General features: G+C 38.6%; 1 protein-coding gene across 12 annotated transcripts in view; it reads left to right on the top strand.

Annotated features, from left to right (window-relative positions):
- LOC144635778 (uncharacterized) overlaps positions 1-10840 on the top strand; it is a 46206-nt gene extending 35366 nt beyond the window's left edge. For 11 of the 12 annotated variants that reach the window (XM_078494868.1, XM_078494871.1, XM_078494865.1 and 8 more), the window contains 17 exons: positions 131-199; positions 371-472; positions 989-1165; positions 1642-1759; positions 4706-4734; positions 5447-5704; positions 5822-5909; positions 6007-6101; positions 6403-6516; positions 6918-6974; positions 7399-7432; positions 7767-7846; positions 8319-8387; positions 8477-8578; positions 8888-8963; positions 9134-9246; positions 10710-10840. In XM_078494868.1, the coding sequence (XP_078350994.1) occupies positions 131-199; positions 371-472; positions 989-1165; positions 1642-1759; positions 4706-4734; positions 5447-5704; positions 5822-5909; positions 6007-6101; positions 6403-6516; positions 6918-6974; positions 7399-7432; positions 7767-7846; positions 8319-8387; positions 8477-8578; positions 8888-8963; positions 9134-9246; positions 10710-10832 (1704 nt within the window). In that variant the 3' untranslated portion in view covers positions 10833-10840. The remainder of the gene's footprint in view (positions 1-130; positions 200-370; positions 473-988; positions 1166-1641; positions 1760-4705; positions 4735-5446; positions 5705-5821; positions 5910-6006; positions 6102-6402; positions 6517-6917; positions 6975-7398; positions 7433-7766; positions 7847-8318; positions 8388-8476; positions 8579-8887; positions 8964-9133; positions 9247-10709) is intronic. The other variant, XM_078494873.1, reaches the window with a different exon arrangement.
- Positions 10841-11335: the final 495 nt, after the last annotated feature.

Here is an 11335-nt window from a genome sequence, read left to right on the forward strand (position 1 = left end):
CAAAAAATTTTCATAAAAATGTTCATAATACTGGGGAAGGGTAGTCTCGTGTTGTCTGTTTGAGTACACGAGATGAACTGGATAAACGTCTGATTCAGCTGTCCTTCTTCTACTCATGCACTGTTTTCAGGGCCAGCGAGACGAAAGTACTGAGGTGAACGATGATTTAGCTCATAAAGACGCCGAATCTTTGTTGGAGGTAAGCATAACGTCAAATGAGTAACACAGCGAATCCGCGATACCGGCCGTTTTGTTGTGAGTTGATAAAGATTATGATGATAAATCAGTTCTTTGTTCTTACTTACGATGAACATGCGAAAAACCTGTTAGTCTAAGGGTTTTTCTTTTATTGTGTTCCTCTTCACTTCAGGCTGGTATAAAGAAGTGGGGCACAGACGAAGAAACATTCATAGAGATTTTCACGAAGCGCAGTTTCCCTCAGCTGAAAGCCATGCTTCCAGAATACAAGAAGGTAAACACGAAACTCGCTGGGAAAATTTGTGACGGTTTGCTTGTTTGTTTGTTTGTTTGTTTGGACGGTCAGTCAGTCGGTCGGTTGGTTGAGTAGGTTGGGCGGTCTGCTGTTTTAATGTTCTGTCAGTCTGTCTGTCTGTTGTCAGTCGTACAGTTAGTCGGTCGTTTTTCTGTCTGTCTGTCGGTTGGTTAGTCGGTTTTCTTTCAGTATGTCAGTAGATCGGTTTCTCTAGGATCAATCGATTTAAGCCGTTACCGATCCGTGACCGAACTTGGATGCGGTCACATTCACATCTCTTAATTTAGCTTAGAGCGTTTTGAATCCTATTATCATCTGCAAAATGCCCTGAACTGGTTTAAGCCATCTCACCAAACTCCACAAAACAAACCTTATAAACCGGTTTGCCAGTTTTAAACTGTAGGTCCCCTGCAGTAATCATGTATGATATAAATTCACTTACCGCAAAAATAAATAATTCATAAAAATGTTCATTATGCTGCCTCTACTTTCCAGTGGGCCAAGTGTGAAATGGAAGAAACAATAGATTCTGAGATGTCAGGTGACCTGCGGGAGGGATTGCAGACTCTTGTTAAGTGCATTAGAGACCAGAACCAGTTCCTCGCGGACAAGCTGCAAGTTGCACTTCATGGCAAATCTACACCTTCTGTCGCTAGGATTATTCTGGGAGAGGTGAAATATTATTTTGTGTGTCCTTGGACGTCTTATCATAGTATCAGACTTCTCAATCTTTGTTTCGGCTGAAACTACGTGATAATACACGCAGTTTTGAATTTTTTTTAATGTAACTTTAGTTATTCCACGACGGAACGTTATCAATGACATCCGTTGTTTGTTTATTTGTTCGTTTGTTTGTTCCTTACTAACTTCCTTCCTTGCTTGCCTGCTTGCTTACTTACTTACTTGCTTTTCTTTCTTTCTTTCTTTCTTTCTTTCTTTCTTTCTTTCTTTCTTTCTTTCTTTCTTTCTTTCTTTCTTTCTTTCTTTCTTTCTTTCTTTCTTTCTTTCTTTCTTTCTTACTTGCTTGCTTGCCTGCTTGCTTCCTTGCTTCCTTACTTCCTTGCTTCCTTGCTTTTCTTTCTTTCTTTCTCTTGTTTCGTCTAGTTAACTAAGTGGCTGATAACTCCCTTTTTATTGTCTTATTCTAGAGTGCGATAGCTGAGATAGAGAAATCCTACAACGCAACCTACAAACCGAAGCTTGCTGGCGAAATCGACACGAAATGTAGCAATGAATTGAAGAAAGTTCTTTTACCGAAATTAAAAGGTATAAAACAAGTCAAGTCCTAAATCGAGTCAAAAAAAGTTATATTAATCGTGTGACATTCGCATTTTATACTAGAATATTCCAATTTTTATATCTTTTGTAAATTATCTAGCGCATTTTCAGGTTTTATTGAACCTCGCGGAGTCATTTTGAGGTTGATATCTAAATTATTACGGCATTGTCTTTTATATAAATGTATATATCGTATCTCGACCTGGTTTTTTCAGCCAGAAAAACTGGCCCTGTATTTCTTATCACCTGTACATACAGTGTATATTTGTTGATGTAATCTAGTCGTAAAATAAGTTGTATGAGGTAATATAATTACACAACCGACCAGCAGGATCCCGGTGAGGTATGTAGGTTCCTGCACGTGCACCTTGTAAAGTATGTGGCCCACGTAAAGCACTCTCTATAAGCACCTTGTAAAAAAGCACTTTGTATTAACAACAGCACTTGTGTTGCACTTATTATAGTTCTTTGATAAGTAGACCCTTGCACGGTTTTTAACGCCATCTTTGTTTAGGGGCCAAATGTGGCAACCACAAAATCGAGAATTTAAGGCGCTTTGTACCTGTGTAACTACTACAAAATTCATGATTTGTTGACAGCATATATGTTGTCTTTTATATTCTGTTTATACTGTAATTATTTTCTCTAAATACCGAAAAATTACGATAAGAAGACCCCCCATCCCCCTTAAAAATAAGCCCCGCCAATCTCCGACCCAAATATCCTTCCTCTAAACAGCCCTCCCCAATATATAGCGGTGGGCATAATTTTATCCTCCGAGGAAAGATACCTTGCCTTTTCCGATTATATGCCCCGAATTGAAGAGGTCCTATATAAGACTCATGCCTTGTTCAATCAACGACTATAGAACTTGTTTTATGTTTCAAATCCTCCGGTAATGTTCACATAGCGGTTTCACCACGCGGTTTTTAACACGCACCCAAAATTTTCTACACGCAACAACCCTTTCAAGTAGAAATCGAAACATTTTTGAAACGCAGAATTTTTTACAATAATATCCCACCTCCCCCTCCCGAAAATAAATCCACGCACTAAAATGCCTTGTAAACGGTTTAAAGCGCATATTATCGGAATGTTACGTTATAACGAATCACCTCAGGGGGGTGATTGCCAAAAACAAGACTTTTCAGCTGCGTATATAATTTTTTTGTAAAATAAACCATCTGAAAGCAATGGTCACATAAATAAGATATAGAAATAACAGGAGACACTAGAAAAACGTTCTTCATCTATTTTTTTGAAACTGAAACGATAGTTTAAATTGACTTCTTTAAGCTAAGTTACGGAACGTCAAACTGAAAGATCGTCAAAGTGTCAAACAAGTATTATGTTTTTGCTGTGTAGTTACTCCTAACATGATGGTACTTGGAACGCCGGTGAAAGGACATTAATTAATATAACGAGTTAAAAACACCCCAGTTACGTACTTGTAGAGACTATTTCATGAACATTGCCTGCATACAGCAACCCTTTACCCAAGTCATCCCTTCTCGGTGAGCTTCGCCTTGCTAATGACACCAAACAGTAGCCTGACTAAATGGACGTCTTTCATCGCGCACTCAGGAGACGTCTGAAATTCATACTGATGACGTAACTCTACAGAGATCCGTGCAGTATCTCTGATTGGTTGTTTCTCGGTTTTGAATTTTCGCGCGCAAGCAACAACCAATCAGAGACACTGCACGGATTTCTGTAGAGCTACGTCATCAGTATGGAATATTTCGAGTTGAATCTTGGACTTCTCTTGAGCGTGTGCAGATACCTCTTTTGATTAAGGCTATAGAGAAGAGCAACAAAATATAAATTCAACGTTCTCTGCACATAAGGACAGATGTTTCGCGTGCGTATTGCCGTATAATTTCAAAAGGTATTCCACTCCCGCCTGTTGCGTTGCGTTTCCCTAACTTCCACAAATAGTTGCTCCAAACTCCAAAGGTTGCTAGACGATTATACCTCTGGTACTGTACATTCCGCCTTTTCTGTGTACTGCTCTTCCCCCCCCCCCCCTCACTTCTCCCCGGACGGGAGTTAAACTTGGGACGGGTTAGGTTTCAACCACCCCCTACCCTCAGCTGTTCCTCGATGTGACGAAAACAAGAGGTTGTGAACAAGGCAATTTGACATATGTTGTCCGTCTGTTTTATGAAGTGTTATTTTATCTTCGAAAGTTTACGTTGTCGCACAACTTAGTGTTCGTTTTACGTGGTTTTATTTGCAGTTCACTTCTTTTAATCTTTTCTACGTCAAAACGTAGCAGAACAGGGTACATAGTAAAACAGCACTAAAAAACGAACACAGAATCACCCTAAAACCAGTGTGTCACTGTGCAATATTTATCTCGGTGAATTTAAACGCACATGAATGTAGAATTTTACTTAGGCGCAAGAATATTCTTCATTTCTGACCTCACTAGTCCACTTCGCAACCTGGTAAGTCACACACGTCACACAATCCTTGCAGTGGAAGGGATAGAATTGCGTGACGAACCAAACACGGATGCAAAGTGTAGTGTGGCCAACCAGAAAATCGCACGAACGCTCCCGAGCACTTTCCAAGTTGTATTAGTGGCATGACACGTTAGTAAGCATCCTTTGTCCCTGCTGCCATTTTTGGAGATGACATTCTTGTCCGCGACCCATCCTTTCTATTGTTCACATGGTAGACAAAAAAAAGTAGAATGTGGAGAAGGATACGTTATCTAACATGTCTAATATTAGAACTTACTCTCAATCAGGCCTTTGATAATATAAGAAATACTAGCTAAGGCTGGTAAATTAACGTTCTTAATTCAGCAGAAATCGTCATTCTTCCCCTTACTAACTTGTTGTACTCTACTGACTTAATTAATATTCTTCTCCCTTTAACACTGCTTTTACTGACTCTTTTCTCTAACATATAAATGTTTATTTACAGACACAGGGCCGGACAAAGAACCAGAAAAGGTAAAAAGTACTTCCCGTTGATCTCTCTGTTAATCTTGTCAAAACTATTATATAAACGTATAAAGGTATCTTGAAAAACGGAATTGAGCTTTTATTGCTGCAACTCTAGGTATTTCCCTGACAAGCAAATCCTGGATTCAATTGATGTTAAAATTGTCCACCTAAAGCGTAATATTTTTATATCTGAACGCTTGAAAGATTTTAAAATGATGCCACTGAGGTCTTGATGATGATTGGCGCAGAAAGGGAGGGAAAAGGAGGTTGGAATAGAGAGCACTACACGTGATCCTAAACAAAAAAACAAAATTTCTTACTGGATTAAGATAATTGGGCTTTCGAACAACCGGGACTCTGAGGCGTAAATAAGCAAAATTTTGTAGACATGTTATCCACTACCCACCCCCCTCCCCCCCCCCTCCCCACTCCTCCTCCCACCTCAACCTCCAGTGTTTCTCCTCTCGTGCGCAAGTCATGTTTGAGATCGATGCTACATTACGTCAATGTCGTATTCAAAGTTACTTGAACACCCTAGGTACGAGTTTGACGTTTTACAGTTTTTAGACAGCCTCAATCCCAGGCTATCTCCTCTTTTTGTTTTCCCTTGACGTTAACAATGGTGGAAAAGGAGAGAGAGCCTGGGATCTAGGATGGTTATGAAGACCGGAAGGCATGCAAACAATTAAAATAAACTTGTATATAATGATTTTTGCAGGAAGAAAAGCCAAGCAGTGAGAAACCAGCTGAAAGCAAACCGAAAGAAACGGCTTCGGAAAAACCGAGTAGCGAGAAACCAGCTGAAAGCAAGCCGGAAGTAGCAGCTTCAGAAAAACCAGCTGAAAGCAAGCCGGAAGTAACAGCTTCAGATCAATCTGCAGACGCTGGTGAAAAACAAAGAGGAAATGATGAAGGGTCTGGTAACCAGGAAGAAAAGAAAAAGGAGGAAAGACCACAATTAACCATTGAGAAAAAGGTTGGCGAGTATGAGTGACTTAAAGTGCGCCTCTTTACAAAAACAGATTTAACAATCACAATTTAATTATAACACAAGTTGAAACTATTCTGAAGTTTACCTTTTTTTCATATCTAGCCCGAGTACCACGGTACCTTGAAGCCAGCGGCTAACTTCAATGCGGCAGAAGATGCTGAGGCCTTAAAGAAAGCCATGAAGGGCTTTGGTGAGAAAATCACTATTTTATAGCACTAATATTGTATAGATTATGTTTATCTTTATAAATGTCTGACGCCATAACCTCCTCATCTCACACCATACAGGCAGTGACGAGGACGCCATCATGGCAGTTCTTGGAGCGCGCACCAATAAACAGCGACAAGAGATTGCTGCAAAGTTTCAACAGGAGTACAACAAGGTTAGCTACCTTTTTCATATTTTTAACACAAGCGATGGACCTCCAACTTCTCCGTAAAATATCAATACTTAGTCAAACATGCAAGTCATGGAAATAAAAGAAATGATCACCAGGGAACTTCTGCTGACCTAAAGTCAAATTCTCTTAACATGTACCATAAAATGTGTGCATATGTAAGGAGAACTTAGACACTGATATCAGTGCTTTATCGCTAAGGTATTCTTTTAGTCCTTAACTTATTTTGTGTTGTTATTGTAAATATGCATTTCCTCGCCATTAACTGTTTGTAATTTCTTTTCAGAACCTTGTTGATGAATTGAAGTCAGAACTGGGTGGAAAGTTTGAAGATGCCATTATCGCTTTGATGTCCACGCCAGAATTATTCGACGCTAATTCACTCCATGACGCCATGTCGGTAAGTCCCGCGATAATCAAATAACAAACCCTAATCAAACATTTAATGCTCACGAAAGGACTGCCGGGTCAGAGGAATCTCACACAGATAATGAACCTGTTAGGTTATGATTACAACAATATTCCCGCATTTCTTAATCTTTCATTAGAACTGTTGAAGAACGTCGTTTCTTCAGAACTTAATAAACCTGCAGTAATAAAGCATATTTCCCTTCAGTGCATGCCTCACGATGTAGCCATTTTGGATGAAGAATAATTAATGTACACCAATCTCGATCTCTAGTGGCAACATCATGAGCCAAATGATGATATACCGCGCTTATTTATTGTATCTTAATTTGGCCCCAATGAAAAAAGTAGCCTTTTGTTCACGACATCGAAAAACTCTGTCTTAATTTCCAGGGACTAGGAACGGATGAGGCAGTGCTTATTGAGATTTTATCTTCGCGAAGTTCCGAGGTAAGTGCTCTTAAATCTTACTTTCTTTAAACCTTCATTTTGTAAAAGCGCAAAGTGCATTATACTGATGAAGAGAAGTAAGCACATGGCCAGAACTGCTGTGCGCATGTTTGCTTCGCGGTCAAGACATGAATGAAATCTGAATATTCGATTAATATCACTTCTATGCGGCTAAAAAACGTATAATACTGCTACTGTCTCTTCCTTCATCGAGTCTTTCTATTCTGACAGAGTCTCGGATGAAAAAGAGTCTTTCTTACAATTAAAAGCACAGTTCCAAGGAAGAAATTTACTGAAAATGAACGACTAGGGCCGGGAAGCTGACTTGATGTATCACCAGATTTATAAAAATCACTTAAGAGAATAGAGGTTTGGAGCTTGCCTGTGAACTGAGTTTAACACCGTGATTACATGATTTTTGCAGGAAATTCAAGCGATCAAGGCAACGTTCAAACAAAGTAAGTACAAATGTTAATGTCATCAGTTAACTCATCTTTTTTCTGTTGTCAGGGGCGGATCTAGAAAATTCAGAAAGGTGGGAGCGCAAACCTTTTGGCGAAACAGTAACCTTGCTCCATACCCACAACAAACTCTCGAAAGACGATTGGTTACATTATTTTTAAAAAAAAAAAAAAAAAAACAATTCCAAGGAAAAAGGGGGGCATGTCTCCCTTGAACCCCCGCTAAATCCGTCCATGGTTGTCAGATAACTGTGTTATTCTTCGTTTTGTAGGTGCGATGGTTAAAAATTAAAATCTAACGTCCTGTTTTTCAATATTTTTTTTGTAATAGCTCATGGAAAAGAACTCGTGGAAGAAATAAAAAGCGAAACGAGCGGAGACCTTCAAACTACTCTAATAAAATTGGCTGAGGTAGGACGCTAGCTTAAATCTTGTGCTCACCTTGCTGGTACAGTACCATAGCTATGCATAGCCGGGACTGATTGATTTTTATCTGTAACGTATGTTTATATGAAAACAGCAACAGTGTACGGGCGACAAAACGTCATCTTGGTAACCTTTCTTTTGTTATCTGTAGCTTTCTTTCAAAAAAAAAAGTATCCTCTTTTTTTGTAATTCGTTTAACTGTTTTTAATCGCATTTTACCTCTTCTGGATTCTTTCAAAAAAAATAGTATCATCTTTTTTTGTAATTCGTTTAACTGTTTTTAATCGCATTTCACCTTTTCAGTATTCTTTTGCATAGACTGGACATGACCTTTCGCTTTTGACTATCTCAGTGAGCCTGTGAAAATGGTTTAATACAGCGATTGATAAATTGCCTGATCAGTTATCTCTTCTGATAGTCTTCCCTAACCCTAACTGTGCCGTATTTTATTCCACAGGGAAAGCGAAGTACCTCAGAAAAAGTCGACCAGAATCTTGCTTATGAAGATGCAACAAAACTGTTTGAGGTAAGACAATATTGATAAAAAGGATGCATTGTACAATGATTGATTTTAATTTCGACATGAGATAAACTCATTTCTTTGTTGGACTGCAGGCTGGGGAGGACAAATGGGGGACAGACGAATCCGTGTTTGTTAATATTCTTACAACAAGAAGCACCACGCAACTTCAAGCAACGTTTGAAGCTTACAAGCATGTGAGTATGAAAGCACCTGCTTTCATTGGAACCGGGGATCATAAATCCTACATTTGTCTCATTATTTCGCTATTTTGCAAGACCACGTTCAAGTTCGGAGGTCTCTCTCTTACTCAGTCGGGGGGAACAAGCGCCAGTTGATGGCGACATCACTTCTCCGAGAAAAAACTGGTTTCTAGGTTTCTCTATAATAAATAAGATATGCTTTGATTTTGTATACAACCCACTCTCACCTTAATTCATTTATTAAATTGTAACGCAAGTGTAGAAATTTTAACTTAAATTTATTTTTGTTATGAAATCACTCAGGTTGCCAAAACTGATATCATGGACTCTGTGAATGACGAGCTCACCGGAGATTTCCACGACGCTATCGAGGCAATAGGTATAGTAATAATAATTTAGACACTTGAAGTGAAATGTTCCCAAAAACTTCCAACGGAAACTTGATTTTGGGAAGTCTTTCAGGTTCATTATCTTTGTGTCACTGAAGTCCTCAATTAGAAAAATTTTACTTGAGTTCTAACAACATTTCCTTTTCTTGGGTCATTTTAGTTCGCTGCACAAGGAATCCTCCTCTGTTCTTTGCTGAAGCTTTGGAGAAAGCCGTCAGCGGTTTCACGTCTGACAGCAAAGCCATCACTCGTATTGTTGTCACGAGATCAGAGGTGAGTTTTAGCGGGGAAAAATACAATATCTGAAGAGTATATAGAGACGTACAACTTCCCCGTATTTTTTCCTGTCACCACGCAGTGTAATAGGCCTTAGGGACCGATCGTTTATTACGTCCCAAGGGGGGGGGGGGGGGGCGGTGGTTTTGGAGGGGGGTACAATTTTAAAACAAGCCCCTTTTGGGGGGGGGGTAATTTTTCTCTGGTAAAAAACATGAGGGGGGTCAAATTTTATGACACAGCAACAGCAGTCTAGGGAATTTGACGTCAGTGATCTATCCTCGATCCCAAAAGAAAAGAATTTGACGCGATTTCGGGTCCCGAGGGAAGGGTTGTTTGACATGGTCTTTTCTCGAACTTCTGACCTTTTCTCCTGCCAATTCAGCGACGCCTTCACTTCAAATACATCTTTGTATGATTTGGAAGTAGCCATATTGAATGCTATGTAACCAAGCCTCGTACACAGGGCCTTATCAACAATACCCTAACTAGACCACCTACAACTATATGAAATTTCAAAAAGCAAAAACGACAACAATTTCATTGACAGACACAAACAGTTAAACTTTAATATTTTAAACAATGTAAAATAATACAAACAATAAACGAGAGAATAAAAAAGATAAAAAATCTGTCTTAGGAAGGAGTCGAAGGACGGAGAGAATTATGGCCTCCTCAGGAGGGGGGGGTACATTATTCAAACAAGAATTGGGAAGGGGGGTATAATTTTTACCTAAAAATTTTTTGGGGGGGGTTCAGTTTTGAAACACTACACTTTTTTGAAAACCACCGCCCCCCCCCCCCCCCTGGGACGTAATTAACGATCGGTCCCTTATAACGGTTTTCGACGCCAGCTGGGCTAGAAAGCGTTCAGTTACGTTTTTAATCTTTCAATTCATTTGTCTATAATTTTTCCCGCGAACCGCGTCAATCATGCGGAAAAAAATATAGACAAATGTATGGGAAATTAAAAACGTAACCGAACGCTTTCTAGCCCAGCTACATCTTTCAAACTCGGCGAATAAAAACTTTTGCGTAGTATCTTAACTTAACAATTCATAAGTTGTCCAGAATTCAATTTGTAAAAGATATTTGCCGTCGGATTCCCATACAAACACTGAAATTTCTTACTGCGTTGCCTGTCCGTCAAAATGGCATCGAAAACCATGATAAGGCCTATTTATTTTCATTTCTTCGAGTTCCTCAGATCTTAATTGTTCCATCTGACTTTCATCTTAGTTCTGTCATTCTGGGCAACAACAACAACCATTTAATTTTCCCAAAATAAAATTAAATGATTATAGCATAAAATGAGTTAACTAAAATAGGCCAAAAAACTACCCAAAATAGAAATAAACTAAACGAACTGAGTAGTTACATAAAAAAAAAAAAAACCAAAATTATACATATCTTCGCACTTCTGCCTTTATTTATATTATCTTTATCTTAATTCCTTTCAGATTGATTTGGCCGAGATCAAAACAGAATATGAGAAGAAAACAGGCAAGACTCTGAAAGCAGCGGTACAGGACGAGTTGAAAGGAGACCTGGAAAAACTTCTGCTTCAGATCATCGGTGAATAGGCAGTCAATATGCAGCGAAAAAAAAAGATTGCAAAAATTAATAAAACATTTCTTCGAAAATCAATATCAATATTTATAAAAATATTGAAATCAGATTCAGAATAAAAACCAAGAGGGAAAGTAGTGTATATATCATTTCTAAAGATCTTGAAAGTCAAAACTGAAAGTTCATGGAACTGTTCCAGATAACAAGTTATTTAGCGTTTGTATTACATTGTTACTGTATATATAGTGAATAGAAAAAGTAGAATAGAAGAGTATTTAACAAGTTTATCTTATTGACGACCTAAAAGGGTTGTCTCTCTACAAGTTCAAAACAGGTTAACAATGAGAAGTTCTCGTTCCCAGAAGCTGGTACCAGGCTGTATTTGACGTATGAGCTAAAGTTTTCTCGAGAATTCATTATTAATGTCAGACAGGTTTCTTTTCAGACTTTTTTCATTACGAAATCTACGTTCTTATAGCTTTAATAACTATATAGAATATATTTCCATACATGCACT

Source organism: Oculina patagonica, chromosome 13 (assembly GCF_052425735.1).
Source record: "Oculina patagonica isolate OP01 chromosome 13, crgOcupat, whole genome shotgun sequence".
Taxonomy (NCBI): domain Eukaryota; kingdom Metazoa; phylum Cnidaria; class Anthozoa; order Scleractinia; family Oculinidae; genus Oculina; species Oculina patagonica.